Source organism: Aquarana catesbeiana, linkage group LG08, assembly GCF_042186555.1.
Source record: "Aquarana catesbeiana isolate 2022-GZ linkage group LG08, ASM4218655v1, whole genome shotgun sequence".
Classification (NCBI taxonomy): domain Eukaryota; kingdom Metazoa; phylum Chordata; class Amphibia; order Anura; family Ranidae; genus Aquarana; species Aquarana catesbeiana.
In genome coordinates, this window is record NC_133331.1 from 290602069 (window position 1) to 290617882 (window position 15814).

General features: G+C 46.9%; 1 protein-coding gene across 1 annotated transcript; it reads right to left on the reverse strand.

Annotated features, from left to right (window-relative positions):
- Nucleotides 1-2163: 2163 nt before the first annotated feature.
- LOC141104728 (uncharacterized) lies at nt 2164-15147 on the reverse strand. The gene is made up of 6 exons (XM_073594427.1): nt 14800-15147; nt 9872-9978; nt 8816-9160; nt 8569-8699; nt 8355-8490; nt 2164-7249 (listed from the first exon to the last, which is right to left on the reverse strand). The coding sequence occupies exons 3-6, from the start codon at nt 8898-8900 to the stop codon at nt 6327-6329; spliced, it is 1275 nt and encodes a 424-aa protein (XP_073450528.1). The 5' UTR covers nt 8901-9160; nt 9872-9978; nt 14800-15147; the 3' UTR covers nt 2164-6326.
- Nucleotides 15148-15814: the final 667 nt, after the last annotated feature.

Genomic DNA, 15814 nt, shown 5'->3' on the forward strand with positions numbered 1-15814 from the left:
TTTGTGCCCCCCCCCCCCCCCCCCCCCCACGAATCCCCGAGTGCTGCGGGGGCCACAAAAGATATATTACCTGTATTTATCGTGCCTCGGAGGGGAGGCGGAACTAGTGCCGACAGATTACGTACAGGAGACTCTCCGGTTTACTCGACGGACCCTATTAGGAAGTCACGTCTCCTGGGGTGCCATTGGACGGCTGTTCTGTCTATCATAGGAGGCGGGACTTTGTAATAAAGAGGCCGCCAAGTAAACAGGAGATTCTCTTGTATGTAATCTATTGGTGCTCATCCCGCCCCCCCTCCAAGGCTGCAGATGGGCCTTGATCAGGCTGCATTCAGAGGCTGCGTTCATGGCACTGGTGAGGCTCCATTCAGAGGCTGCGTTCATGGCACTGGTGAGGCTCCATTCAGAGGCTGCGTTCATGGCACTGGTGAGGCTCCATTCAGAGGCTGCGTTCATGGCACTGGTGAGGCTCCATTCAGAGGCTGCGTTCATGGCACTGGTGAGGCTCCATTCAGAGGCTGCGTTCATGGCACTGGTGAGGCTCCATTCAGAGGCTGCATTTGGGCACTGGTGAGGCTCCATTCAGAGGCTGCATTCATGGCACTGGTGAGGCTCTATTCAGAGGCTGCATTCATGGCACTGGTGAGGCTGCATTCGGGCACTGGTGAGGCTCTATACAGAGGCTGCATTCATGGGACTGGTGAGGCTCCATTCAGAGGCTGCATTCATGGCACTGGTGAGGCTGCATTCGGGCACTGTTGGGGCTCTATTCAGAGGCTGCATTCATGGCACTGGTGAGGCTGCATTGGGGCACTGGTGAGGCTCTATTCAGAGGCTGCATTCATGGCACTGGTGAGGCTCCATTCAGAGGCTGCATTCATGGCACTGGTAAGGCTGCATTCGGGCACTGGTGAGGCTCCATTCAGAGGCTGCATTCATGGCACTGGTGAGGCTGCGGATGGGCACTGACCCTTATTCTGCTTCACAGTTCTTTATTTAAAATTTTCTTTTTTTTCTTGAAACGTCCCTCTTAAAGTGAAGGTGTGTGTTATACGCCGATAAATACGATATATCCAAATAACACGCCCGAGCTCGTCCTTAGTCCTGAGCGGCGCTCGGGGATTAGTTGGGGGCCACAAAAGAGATATATATCTAAATAACACGCCCGAGCTCATCTCTTCACCACACACAGCCACAAAGGCAGGAGAATTCTTGTTGGGCAGTGTATTAGTGCTCAGATGAACACACTTAGACCGAATTTTAATGGTTCAAAGGATGTCAGGCTAAATGGTCGCCCCTCACGCATGTTCACTTCACCAAATCTGGTCCTCTTTGAAAAAAGTTTGGAACCCCTGGTTTATGTATATGTAATAAATATATATACACTATATGAGATAGTTGAAGAGGCACCAGCCTGCAAAAGTCTATGGAAGATGTAGATGTGGTGCAGCGGTCAGAAGATCGAGGTTCTCAGAAGGATTTGCTGTACCCATCCGACACAATAAAGTCGCATTCCTTTGTTTCTATTGGTTGACCTATCTAAAGGAACCAAACATAAGGTACCATCCCATTGCTGATGGGAAGTGGGGGCCCAAGAGTTAGGTGATAGTATCGTTTTTGAGCTTAAACAGGAACTGAACTCGAGAAGCTGTGCCCAAAAATGGGCAGACCAAGGATTAGGCACCAGTATTGCCTGTGGTCTCCAACCAGCTGATTCTTTCCTAGCTATGGACCTACCATGCCCTGTTCTGCATGGTGTCTCTGGGTAGAGGTGGCCATATTGGTAGAAGAGCACCAACAGTGGAGCATAATTCCTTCCACTCCCATATGGTGGGGCACTATTCCTTCCACTGACACCAATGATGGGGTACTATTCTTCCCACTGATACCAATGATGGGGTACTATTCCTCCCACTGACACCAATGACGGGGCACTTACTGAGGGTCTCTATGTATACAAAGTATGCTCAACACATTTGTTCAGCAAATGTCTACATGGAGACCCTCAGTAAGTGACGGCTATCATATAACTCCAGGGAGAGTAGAGGGGGCAATGAATCCTCAGCCCCCCGAGAAGCTCTACTGCCATCACCTCCTATGAGTGGTAACTTATCTCCTCTACAAGATGATTCTGGAAAGGGGTCATCTTGTGCTCTGTGTTTCTGCTTGTTTTATTTGGTGTAGAATCAATAAAATGGAATCAGTCCAAAATATATATATTTTATTGAGAGTCTTCTATCACCTATCGCTGAGATTTCTACGCTGAGGTCCCAGGTCTGTACACCTGCTATTCCCAGTAAGAGGGGTTCCCACCATCCCTGCTCTCCTCATTATGAGGGGTTCCCACCATCCCTGGTGTCCCTGTTATGAGGGGTTCCCACCATCCCTGGTGTCCCTGTTATGAGGGGTTCTCACCATCCCTGCTCTCCTCATTATGAGGGGTTCTCACCATCCCTGCTGTCCATTATGAAGGGTTATCACCATCCCTGCTGTCCATTATGAGGGGTTCCCACCATCCCTGCTGTCCACAATATAAGGGGTTCCCACCATCCCTACTGTCCATTATGAGGGGTTCCCACCATGCCTGCTGTCCATTATGAGGGGTTCCCACCATCCCTGCTGTCCATTATGAGGGGTTCCCACCATCCCTGCTGTCCCCATTATGAGGGGTTCCCACCATCCCTGCTGTCCCCATTATGAGGGGTTCCCACCATCCCTGATGTCCATTATGAGGGGTTCCCACCATCCCTGCTGTCCCCATTATGAGGGGTTCTCACCATCCCTGCTGTCCCCATTATGAGGGGTTCCCACCATCCCTGCTGTCCCCATTATGAGGGGTTCCCACCATCCCTGCTGTCCCCATTATGAGGGGTTCTCACCATCCCTGCTGTCCCCATTATGAGGGGTTCCCACCATCCCTGCTGTCCCCATTATGAGGGGTTCCCACCATCCCAGATGTCCATTATGAGGGGTTCCCACCATCCCTGCTGTCCCCATTATGAGGGGTTCCCACCATCCCTGCTGTCCCCATTATGAGGGGTTCCCACCATCCCTGCTGTCCCCATTATGAGGGGTTCTCACCATCCCTGCTGTCCCCATTATGAGGGGTTCCCACCATCCCTGCTGTCCCCATTATGAGGGGTTCCCACCATCCCTGCTGTCCCCATTATGAGGGGTTCCCACCATCCCTGCTGTCCCCATTATGAGGGGTTCTCACCATCCCTGCTGTCCCCATTATGAGGGGTTCCCACCATCCCTGCTGTCCCCATTATGAGGGGTTCTCACCATCCCTGCTGTCCCCATTATGATGGGTTAATTTTCTTTATTGAAAAATCTTACAAACAGCAACTTATATGCAATAAAACCATAATAAATAAATAAAACATATTTACAAAATAATTGAATATGATTATACAAAACAAGAACATTATAAATGGTACAAACCAAATTGTGCACAACACAATTCCTACGGGAGAGCCAGACTAAGGAACATCACCGTCACCATGCATGTAGCCTTTTATCAAAAATAGATTTCATCTTGAAAATCTAGGGGAGTGAATCAAGAATAGAAAGAAAAGCCACACACCCCGAGATCAACAGGCAGCAGCTACAGAGTCCTGATATTCCTCCACACCCTTATCCAGGCCACCTGCCTTTCTCAAGACCCCGAATCTTCCCAACCTCACCCAGAATGTCCTGCACCACCACTTCGACAGGGAGGATTTTACTCCGTAAGGATACCTGACACCGTGCACTCCATGTGAAATAACGGACTACTAGACTAACTAAAAAAAGTTTTTCCAAATCATAATCCCGACGAGTCTGGAATGCCCCATACACCCACTCTGCATAACTCATATGGGGGAGGAAGGGTATACTCAGAGCCCTCCCCACCCTCTTGTACACCTCTATATTAAAAGGGCATTGAAGTAGAAAGTGATCCATGGACTCCACTACTCCTCCACACTCCACTCTCGGGCAGCCCCGATCACTCATGGAAAGAAACTTCAAGTTGCCCTTCACATATAGTTTTCCATGAAGGGAAGCCAAGCCTGATCCCTAAACTTCTTTGGGATTCTCTCCAAATTAATCAGTCGCAAACCCACCCCCAAAACCATACTTGGGCAATCCCTCAAGGCCAGTGGCTCGCAAAAAGCAGAGCTCATGATTCATTTCTCAAGAAGTTTCCTTGGAAGAGATCTGACTTCTCCTACTGTTACTTGCCACTGCCAAAGCATTTTCAAACACGGGGCAACATAAGCCGGGAGCTGTTCATGCTTGACCCTCAGGCTTTTCACTGGCTACCATTTTCCCAGTCTCGCTGAAAGGGCCTAAACCAGGATTGGAAAATATCAACCCACCCAGGCAGTCTCTCTGCCAACATGTTACCAAGATTGTACTTCACAAACATCAGAGAGAAAAAGACTACAGGGTTGATCATCCCTAGACCACCCTCCCGCCTAGGAAGGTAAGTCACATTCCTTTTGACAAGGTTTATTCTGTTCCCCCATAACAGCTGGAAGAAACAACTATAGACCCTGGTATAGAGAGAAACTGGCAAAATGCAAACAAAACTGACATACAGAAAAATTGGAATCAGGTAAGTCTTGATCAGATCAACCTTTTCCCTCAAGGAAAGCTGCCAACCTTTCCAGCTTGCCACCTTGACATCAGCATTCTCCAGCCTGTTCACCCAATTTGCATGACCATAGTCACCTGGACCGAATTCAATGCCTAGAACTCGAATTTTTTGTTGGGGCTCCGGGAAGTCATCCGGGAAAACAAAGCTCTCACCTTCCACACCCATCCAGAAAGCTTCACACTTGTCCTGGTTGACCTTTGAACCTGATGCCTCTGCACACTGCCTTATCACTGAGACCACCTCCTGCGCCTCCGCAGTCCCAGAGATAAAAACAGAAACATCATCAGCATAGGCCACAACCTTCAAAGGAGGCTCACCAGCGATGCCCAAAGGTACCCCAAACAGTGGTCCACTCTCTAGCGTTCTAATGAAGGGGTCGGTTGCAAACACATATAGCAGAGGACTCAATGGACACCCCTGAGGGCTGCCCGAGCCAACCATTACCCAGAGGAAAGCTTTCAGCCCCTTTGTACAAAATCTTGAGCCAATCAATGAAACCCCCCTCCAGGCCATATTTGTCAAGAAGGAGCCACAAGTACTCATGATTAACCCGATCAAAGGCCTTAGCCTGATCCAATGTCAGCAAAAATTTACCCCAACCAACAGCTCTACAACTCTCCAAAGCCTCCCGGACAGCTAACACTGCTGAGAAAGTTCTTCTACCTTGGACCGAACAGTGCTGGTGGCGGGATAACAAACTGCCTGCCACTGGTGATAATCGCCAGAAGAAAATCTTTGCCAGTATCTTTCTATCGACGTTAAGAAGGCTAATGGGGCGCCAATTCCCAATCATCGAAGGATCTTTACCCTTTGACAGAAGGATCACTGCAGATTGCCTCATGGAGAGAGGGAGAGAACCCTCATTCAAACAGCAATTAAAAACCTCCGCAAGGTAGGGAGCCAGGATCGTCTTAAAACATTTATAGAACTCGGCTGTCAAACCATCTGGCCCTGGCGTTTTCTTGATGGCTAGTTTATCAATAGCCTGGATTACCTCATCTGCAGTGATTTCATCTGTCAAATTCATCAAAGGAACATTACTTTCCAGTCCTGGTGTAGAGTCCAAAAAACCCAACATCCTTGTCCGATCAAGGTTCCTTCCTCCCAGGAGACCGGCATAGTATGACCTGACAACCTCCAGGATCCCTGACCTAGACTTCGTCAGAGAGCCCGTACTGTCCCTCAGGCCATTGACCGTCTTAACTGCTACGCTCTGTTTACAGTTCTGGTAAGGGTCAGGCGAAGTGAGGGGTTCCCACCATCCTTGCTGTCCCCATTATGAAGGGTTCCCACCATCCCTGCTGTCCATTATGAGGGGTTCCCACCATCCCTGCTGTCCCCATTAAGAGGGGTTCCCACCATCCCTGCTGTCCTTATTATGAAGGGTTTCCACCATCCCTGCTGTCCCCATTAAGAGGAGTTCCCACCATCCCTGCTGTCCTTATTATGAAGGGTTTCCACCATCCCTGTTGTCTCCATTATGAGGGGTTCTCACCATCTCTGCTGTCCCCATTATGAGGGGTTCTCACCATCCCTGATAATTAATTTTAGGTCAAAAGATGCTCATGTGTGTAAATACGGTATATATATATATAATAATTGTACAGACATAAAACTTCAACCATAAATGAGCCTCCACACGTGTGTCCTGGGTATGAACAGGTAGGTGTTCTCTAGTGTTCAGTTATATGTGCTTCCTCTGGTGTTCGGTCAGATGTACTTTCCTCTTATAAGTTTTCCCGCACACGGAACATGAAAACGGACGCTCTTCCGTGTGAATAGTCTGGTGTTCCCTGAGGTGAGCCTTCTGCGAGAAACATTTCCCGCACCTCAAACACGAGTACGGCTTCTCGTCCGTGTGCGACCTCTGATGAGCGATTAAAACCTCTTTCCGCACAAAGCTTTTCCCGCACTCTGAGCAAGCGTGCGGACGCACCCCGGTGTGAAGGATCTTGTGCCTGGCGAGACTCGCCTTCCATATGAAACTTTTCCCGCACTCTAAACATGTATAAGGACGCTCGCCCGTATGATGCCTCTGGTGCGCCAGGAGATACTGCTTCTCGCTGAAACCTTTCCCGCACTCTGTACATTGGAACCGCTTATTCCCGATATGAAGTCTCATATGGAGGGTGAGGCCTCGATTTTGTGAAAAACATTTCCCGCACTCGGAACAGGAATAAGGCTTTTCATCAGTGTGAGTTACTTTATGTCTATAGAGCTTCTTCTTTTTCTGGAACAGTTTCCCGCACACCGGGCAGGAAAACGGACCCTTGTCTATGTGATATACATCAAGAGGAGGTACAGATATCATACATTCCGAAAATTTCATATCACCCATATTGACCACAGAAAATTCCTCGGGATTAGGTGGATCGTTGGATTGATCTTCACTGTGAAATATTGGGATGATATCTTCATAAATTGAATATGATTTATCAAAACCTTCTGCAGGATCAGAGGAACCCGTTCTGTGGTGCCATCTGCAACGTGAGGGTTTAAAAACAAGGTTCTGTCCTTGAGGATATGGCACTGCGCCACGATCTTCTGCCTTACTGTCTGACGATGATACATGATGTCCCTCCAGTGTAATCGGGAGATGGTTGTCATCTGGTGGGAAGTCAATTTTTAATGATTATTTTATCCATTGTAGTTAAAAATTATATGTATTGGTCTAGTAATCAGTTGTATACCCTTCTTCAAGTGTCCCGAACAAATGAGGAGATGCTGTACACCATATGAAGGGTCCATCTCCATTCCTCAATATAACATCATGTTCCCAACAAATGAGGAGGAGATACTGTACACCATATGAAAGGTCCATCTCCATTCCTCAATATAATGTCATGTTCCCAACAAATGAGGAGGAGATACTGTACACCATATGAAAGGTCCATCTCCATTCCTCAATATAACGTCATGTTCCCAACAAATGAGGAGGAGATACTGTACATCATATGAAAGGTCCATCTCCATTCCTCAATATAACGTCATGTTCCCAACAAATGAGGAGGAGATACTGTACACCATATGAAAGGTCCATCTCCATTCCTCAATATAACGTCATGTTCCCAACAAATGAGGAGGAGATACTGTACACCATATGAAAGGTCCATTTCCATTCCTCAATATAATGTCATGTTCCCAACAAATGAGGAGGAGATACTGTACACCATATGAAAGGTCCATTTCCATTCCTCAATATAATGTCATGTTCCCAACAAATGAGGAGGAGATACTGTACACCATATGAAAAGGTTCATCTCCATTCCTCAATATAATATTATGTTCCCAAAAAATAAGGTCGAGATACTGTACAGCACATAAAAGACTCATCTCCATTCCTCAATATAATTTCATGTTTCCAAAAAATTAGAAGATACTGTACACCATATGAAAGGTCCATCTGCCTGTCAATTGATGGGAACACAAAGTTACATTTAGGAATGGAGATGGACCTTTCATATGGTGTACAGTATCTCCTAATTTTTTGGAAACATGAAATTATATTGAGGAATGGAGATGAGTCTTTTATGTGCTGTACAGTATCTCGACCTTATTTTTTGGGAACATAATATTATATTGAGGAATGGAGATGAACCTTTTCATATGGTGTACAGTATCTCCTCCTCATTTGTTGGGAACATGACATTTACAGTAGGGAGAACTAGTTAAACAACTGACCACTAGACCTTTTTCTGCATTTATTACTCACCTGAGCTGATATCTAGAGAAGATTCATCTTCTTTCATTGCGGCCAACATCCCAACCTTCTCCATCGACTGCTGATCACTCCTCGCAGGTTCCTCCTCTTCCTCTTCATCCTCAACTTTTATATCCACGTCGTCCCACTAAAGCAACACAAATGATTTGATGAAAATAGGGAGTACTAATAAACGAATATTACATATAATGAAACAAGGTCATACCTGGAGAATCGTGAGTCCTAGATCCTCATCTACCTGATGATGATGAGGGATGGTGTGATCTTCCTGTGAGTTATCCCAGGAATACAGAGGACGGGGACATCTCTCTGGTGGGATCCCATTACTGGATCCCTCTGTAGGAAACACACACACTGACTGAATACATTGTTTCTATGTGTTTATCAGATGATGGGGGATCTAGGTGGACCCTCCGTACTGCTCTCTCCTTTACAATAAAGTCTCCTCTTACCCGGTGATGTGAGGGGCGGCTGATTGTCCATCATGACGTCCTTGTAGAGATCCTTGTGTCCTTCTAAATACTCCCACTCCTCCATGGAGAAATAGACAGTGACATCCTGACACCTTATAGGAACCTGACACACACAATGATACAGTCACCATCCAGACACATCCCTTGTCTGTTACTGGATAATGTCCCAGAATTCCCAGCACCGCTCACCTCTCCTGTCAGTAGCTCCATCATCTTCTTGGTGACTTCTAGAATCTTCTGCATGTTGTGTCTCTCAGGTTTTAGGGAGTCACATGGAGGCACTGTGATGGTCCTATGATCACCTGACTTCACAAGAGGAAATCTCTGTATTGAGAAACAAATAGGAATATCATGTTAGAGTCCCAGAATCCTCCTCACCTCTCCGGTCAGGTCTGTGTTTTATTAATAGAGATAAGAGTGATGTCATGTGACCTCCCAGAATCCTCCTCACCTCTCCGGTCAGGTCTGTGTTTTATTAATAGAGATAAGAGTGATGTCATGTGACCTCCCAGAATCCTCCTCACCTCTCTGGTCAGGTCTGTGTTTTATTAATAGAGATAATAGTGATGTCATGTGACCTCCCAGAATCCTCCTCACCTCTCCGGTCAGGTCTGTGTTTTATTAATAGAGATAACAGTGATGTCATGTGACCTCCCAGAATCCTCCTCACCTCTCCGGTCAGGTCTGAGTTTTATTAATAGAGATAAGAGTGATATCATGTGACCTCCCAGAATCCTCCTCACCTCTCCGGTCAGGTCTCTGTTTTATTAATAGCGATAAGAGTGATGTCATGTGACCTCCCAGAATCCTCCTCACCTCTCCTGTCAGGTCTCTGTTTTATTAATAGCGATAAGAGTGATGTCATGTGACCTCCCAGAATCCTCCTCACCTCTCCGGTCAGGTCTGTGTTTTATTAATAGAGATAAGAGTGATGTCATGTGACCTCCCAGAATCCTCCTCACCTCTCCGGTCAGGTCTGTGTTTTATTAATAGAGATAAGAGTGATGTCATGTGACCTCCCAGAGTCCTCCTCACCTCTCCGGTTAGCAGGTAGATGATCTGCAGGGAGAGGTTTAAGATCTTCTCAGCCATGTGACTCCCATCTCTGTCTGTCCTTGAGTTGATCATGTCATCTATCTTCTCTGCGGATGGAAAATAAATGAGATTTCTCTGGACTGTAGTAGGACACATGATGTTTATGATAGAAAGTCAATCACAATAGTCCTAAAAAACAAAACAAAATCTGTATTGTTTTAAAAAGAAAATGCTTCTACTCCACGTTGATGTCACCAGTAAAGGTCCCATCTGTCGTTCAGAAGCTGCAACCGATTATACAAGACATGTATTGATCCATAGAGGGAAGTGAAGCCAGTGGCCAATGGTAAACCAGTGTGCCTTATGCTCCCCTGTCTCTCCAATGTGTCCCCGTGCACCCCCTTGTCTCCAAGTGTGCCCCTGTAACCAAGTGTGCCCTGAAGAACTGTGTTTTTCAAGTGTGCCCCATGTGCCTCTGTCTCCCCAGTGTACCCTATGGGTCCTTGTGTCTCCAGTGCGTCCTTGTGCTCACCCTTGTCTCCAAGTGTGCCCTATGGTCCCCTGTGTGTCCCCGTGCACCCCCCTTGTCTCTAAGCGTGCTCTGTAGACCCCAATAAAAATATTGAACACCCGCACCTTGGTGATAAACACCGGCCCAGAGAGTTGAACGCACGCCATGCTATAGGCAGCGACCACTACTCTTACACGTGCAGGGCCGTTTTTTGCTTTTGTGACGTTCAGTTTGGTCACATTTTGACAATTCAATCAATAGCAATACAATTTTGATGGATTTTTAATCATGTATAATGCCGATTTTCAATAAATTGTTTGAGGATTTTATACTATCAGGAGCTTTTTTCTCCATGTATCGCACATGTGCACATTCTGATCCTGGAGCTCCGGGGTCACCATTGGAGGTGACTCCACATCAGTGGGAGACATCAGAGGATATCACAGGGGGATAGGTCCCCATAAAGACCTACAAGCTCAGCAGACTTTTCTTGCTATATGGTAAGGGAGTCCATCATATCTGGTGAGTGCGGAGTGTTTACAGTCCCTCGTGAGGTGGATGCACAGATACCATAGGGATACGGAGCACACAGGACTTTATTACATTATAAAGAAAAGACTTTGTTTTGTACAGCCATCACTTTATATGTTACTTTAAATTTTCTATTCATCTATTTGACAAATTTATTACAAAGAAAAAACTTTGGTTTACACAGCCATCGCCATGTGCACTTTATATGTCACTCAAACATTTTTTTGACTTGATTTAGCAGATGTTTGGTTTATGAACTGATATGGTTTAGCAATAGACACAGAGTATATATTATTGTAGTACTGGTACTTTACCACATTATTAGGTGGAGCAAGCGCTGTCTATAATTCATTTATCCTAATCTGGAAAAACGGAGTGGCAAGAATTGGTCTGAAAGCGCTGCGACGGCCGAGAGAGGAGGGAGGCCTGGCGCTGCCAGGACCCCTGGAGTTACTTTTTGGCAGCCCAAATACAGTTTATGGGAGGCAGTAATCTGGTGGAAGAAAGGGTAGGAAGAAACAGTGTATGGATGTATAACATCAGTCATGATACGGAGGTGGAAGCAGTGGAGGCTGAATTTTTTGGATACAGCTGCCCAACAACTCAGCTAATGATTAGATGCTGGAAGACTGTAAAGGCTGTATTGGGATACACGGGGTTCTCCGAGTTTTCCCCGATATGGAACAACAAAAAGCTGAACAAGCTTAATATGATGGGGATAATAGAAGAATGGGACAGGAGGGGTATTCACTGCTTGGTGCAACTGTATAGGGCAGGGAGGTTGAAAACGTTTCAAGAGATAAGAGAGGAGTTTGAAGTGCCCAATAGATTGTTTTTTTAGCTATTTGCAAGTGAGGCATGCCCTGGAGGTACAATTCAGAGGTAAGGCGATAGAGTGGAGCGAAATGCCCTTGTTAAGGAAATTGGTAAACACTAAGGGGTCTAAAGGGCTGATTTCGGAAATGTACAGGAGTATAAATAAGGTGGGGCAAGAAGGGGAGGTGGAGTCCAGGAAGAGAATTAAATGGGAGGAAGAGGATGGTACAATAACGGAGGAACAATGGAAGTTTATTCTGGCATTAGGGCCAAGGATATCTCTATCACCGTCACAGGGGGTCTCTTATTTGTATTTGATTTATAGACTTTATTACACACCAGAGAAATTATTTAGGTTTGGTAAGAGGCAGGATGCGAATTGTCAGCGTTGTGGAGATGGGAGAGGAGACCTAGTGCGTATGTTTTGGCCATGCTCCAAGTTATATAGGTACTGGGAAAAATTAGTGGAGGAAATCAACGCAATATTTGGGTCCTCATTAGAAATGGAGGCCAGAACTTGTCTTTTGAGTTTGCTGGAGGAAAATGATATGCTGAAAGACACCCAGACCGCAATTATGAGATGCCTGTTCCAGGGTAGGAAAATCATAGCACGGAAGTGGCAGGCGAAAGAACCCCCAAAAGTAGGAGAATGGAGAAAAGAGGTTAAGGATATGATCATGAAAGAGGAATTCTGGTATAAAAGGAGAGGCAGTTTAAAGGAATATAAGAACATATGGAAGTTATGGCTGGAGTGTGAATGGGCTGGATAGGTATAAGAGTATTAGGTGGAGTAGGTGGTGTGTGTATGGGGTGAGAGGAGGGTGGAGGTGAATGGGGTGATGGGGGGGGGGGGGGGGGGGGTATGAGAGAAAAATGGAGGGCAAAATGTTTGGGGATACCACTGAAGATTGTACTTGTGGTGTTTATATTATCTGCTCACTTGGAGGAAAGCTGTGCTTCGCCTTTATTTTTAACTATAATGTTCAGGATTAATAAAGATAAGTAGAATATTAGCCACAATGATGTGAAAAAACAAGAGGGATGGGAGATATTTTGATTTCCAAAGTTGATACAACTTCTCTTAAGATAAATTTCGCTGAAATGGCAAAAAAAAAAAAAAAAAGAAAGAATTAATTTATCCTGTAGACCCCAATGTCTCCAAGCGCGCCTCTATGTCTCCTAGTGTGCCCCATGCACCCTTGTCTCTCCAAGTGTGCCCCTATGCACTCCCTTCTCTCCAAGTGTGCCTTTTTCTCTGGCGTTTCTCAAGTGTGTCCCTGTGCACCCCCTTGTCTGTAAGTGTGCCCCTGTGTCTCCAAGTGTGCCCTATGCTCCCCTGTGCCTCTAGTGTGTCCCTGTGCACCCCCATGTCTCCAAATGTGCCCTACGTGCTCCAGTGTGTACCCGTGTACCCCCTTGTTTCCAAGTGTGCTCCTGTGTCTCCAAGTGTTCCGTGTAGACCCCCATGTCTCCAAGTGTGCCTTATGCGCCCTTGTGTCTCCAGTGTGTCCCCGTGCACCCCCTTGTTTCCAAGTGTGTGCTGTAGACCATCATGTCTCCAATTGTGCCCCTGTGTCTCTCTGTGCACCTCCTTGTCTCCAAGTGTGCCCTATGCTCCCCTATCTCTCCAGCGTGTCCCCGTGCACCTCCATGTTTCCAAATGTGCCTGTGTCTCCCAATGTACCCATGTCTCCCTGTGCTCCCCTATGTCTCCAACAGTGCCCTATGAACCCTTGTGTCTCCACTGTGTCCCCATGCACCCCCTAGTCTCCAAGTGTGTCCTGTAGACCCCCCTTGTCTCCAAGTGTGTCCTGTAGACCCCCCATGTCTCCAAGTGTGCCCCTGTGTCTCCAGGTGTTCCGTGTAGACCCCCATGTCTCCAAGTGTGCCTTATACACCCTTGTGTCTCCAGTGTGTCCCCATGCACACCCTTGTTTCCAAGTGGGCCCCTTTGTCTCAAAGTGTGCCCTATGCTCCCCTGTCTCTCCAGTGTGTCCCCGTGCACCCTCATGTTTTAAGATGTGTCTGTGTCTCCCAATGTGCCCTGTAGACCCCCATGTCTCCATGTACGCCCCTATGTCTCCAAGTGTGCCCTATGAGTCATTGTGTCTCCAGTGTGTCCCCGTGTACCCCCTTGTCTCCAAGTGTGTCCTGTAGACCCCCATGTCTCCAAGTGTGCCCTATGCTCCCCTGTCTCTCCAGTGTGTCCCCGTACACCCTCATGTTTCCAAATGTGTCTGTGTCTCCCAATGTGCCCTGTAGACCCCCATGTCTCCAAGTGTGCCCTATGAGCCCTGAGCATGCCATATACATCCCTGCATCTTCAGTGTGTCCCTGCACACCCCCTTGTCTCCCAAATGTGTCCCTGTGACTCTGTGTCCTGTGCACCCCCGTGTTTTCTGTTCACCTCCATGTTAACAAGTGTCTTTTTGACTCCAAGCATGCCCTCTGCACCCCATGCGTCTTCAGTACACTCCCCATGTTTTCAAATGTGCCCCCCCCACTGTATCCAAGAGTGCCCCTGTGTTTCCAAGTGTGGTCTGTGCACCCCTATATTTCCAGAGCCTTCAGTGCACCGACATGTCTCCAAGTGACCCTGTGCACCCCTCTGTCTTTGGTGCACCCCAGTGGTTTAGGTGTAACCCAGTGCTACCAATGTCATGCCTCGTGCACCCGTGTCCCCACTGCACCCTAGTGTTTCCAGCCCACACCCATACCTCCAAGTGTGCCCTGTGGACCCCAGTGTCCCCAGCGCACCCCTGTGTTTCTGTAGCACCCCTGTGCACCTCCGGGACACCTGTGTCCCCGCATAGCCTCCGGTACGCTCATGCAAACACTTGGACTGTCCATCTCTCAGTGGATACGGCCCTCAGTCCCCGACACTAAATATCTGAAATTCGCAATACGATGCAATTCACGACCCTTCTCCTATCGATGTTTTGAATGAAAGTCTGGCAGCAATTCCCATTTTGTGGGATCAGTTAAAAAAAAAACAAAAAAATGCCAATCCTGGGAAATTATTATAAATAGCATTGTAATATATTAATGTATAACTGCTCCAACTTATTACCTCCTCTTCTGCCAGTTCCAGCAATGGCTCCTCTCTACTTCCTCCCGACTCACCTCTCACCCGGAACTTCCTGTCTGTATGTGACGTCACTTCCTGTCTGTGTGTCTTACGTCCAATACGACATACAAACTGCAGCTTTGTTATTTTTTTGGGGAAATGGCTGAATTCTGGCTTTTCAAGTTTTTTTGTTTTTTTTTTTTTACCATCCTTCTGTGCACATCCAGCTTATATCTTATTAAAAATCATAACCGCTAACAAACAATAAGGGGGCATATCTGGATGCCCCCTTATTGTAAAAAAAAAAAGGGTCTCACATTCTAATAGGACCCCCACAACCACCGGGCCAGAGTTGTAGGGAAGAGGCCCTTGCCCTCATCAACTTTGGAATAAGGTGCTTTAAGGACATGTGACCTGGTATGGTTCGGGGGGGGGCACCCTGGAGGGGGGGGGGGAACATCCAAGCACCTTTCTCTTTCTTGGCTAATGTGGGGGAAAGGGGTGGGGTTCCCCTTGACCGGCCAACCAGACCTCCGTCAAGGACATTGGGTCTGGTATGTGTTTTAGGGGGAACCCTATGCTGTTTTTTTTTGTGGCGTCCCCACTGACATCCAGACTCTCATCAACAATAGGAATACAAGGGCTGCTGAAATCAGTTTATAACGAGGAAGGGAATGGTACAGATATACACCGAACAATCCAAAAACCCCCCAATGTTCCATCCAGCTAGTCAGCAGGAAAGACCCAATTATAATGTTTCCAGCCTTTAATATGGGAGGGTACAAAGGTGAACGCGTACTTTTTATGGGATGGGGAGGTGCAGAGGTAGAGAGATACATGTTGTGGGAAATTGGTCATAAAATGTGATCTGATCTTCATCTAAGTCACAACAACAGACAATCACAGTCTGCTTAAACTAATAACACACAAAGAATTAAATGTTACCATGTTTTTATTGAACACACCATGTAAACATTCACAGTGCAGGTGGAAAAAGTATGTGAACCCTTGGATTTAA

Excerpts from the sequence above, each read along its gene's own strand:
- LOC141104728 (XM_073594427.1), bottom strand. The coding sequence starts at position 8,900 with ATGGAGGAGTGGGAGTATTTAGAAGGACACAAGGATCTCTACAAGGAC. Across the intron at positions 8,491-8,568 it reads TAGGACTCACGATTCTCCAG|TGGGACGACGTGGATATAAA; the intron begins GTATGACCTTGT and ends GTGTTGCTTTAG. Across the intron at positions 7,250-8,354 it reads TTCTCTAGATATCAGCTCAG|ATGACAACCATCTCCCGATT; the intron begins GTGAGTAATAAA and ends ACTTCCCACCAG.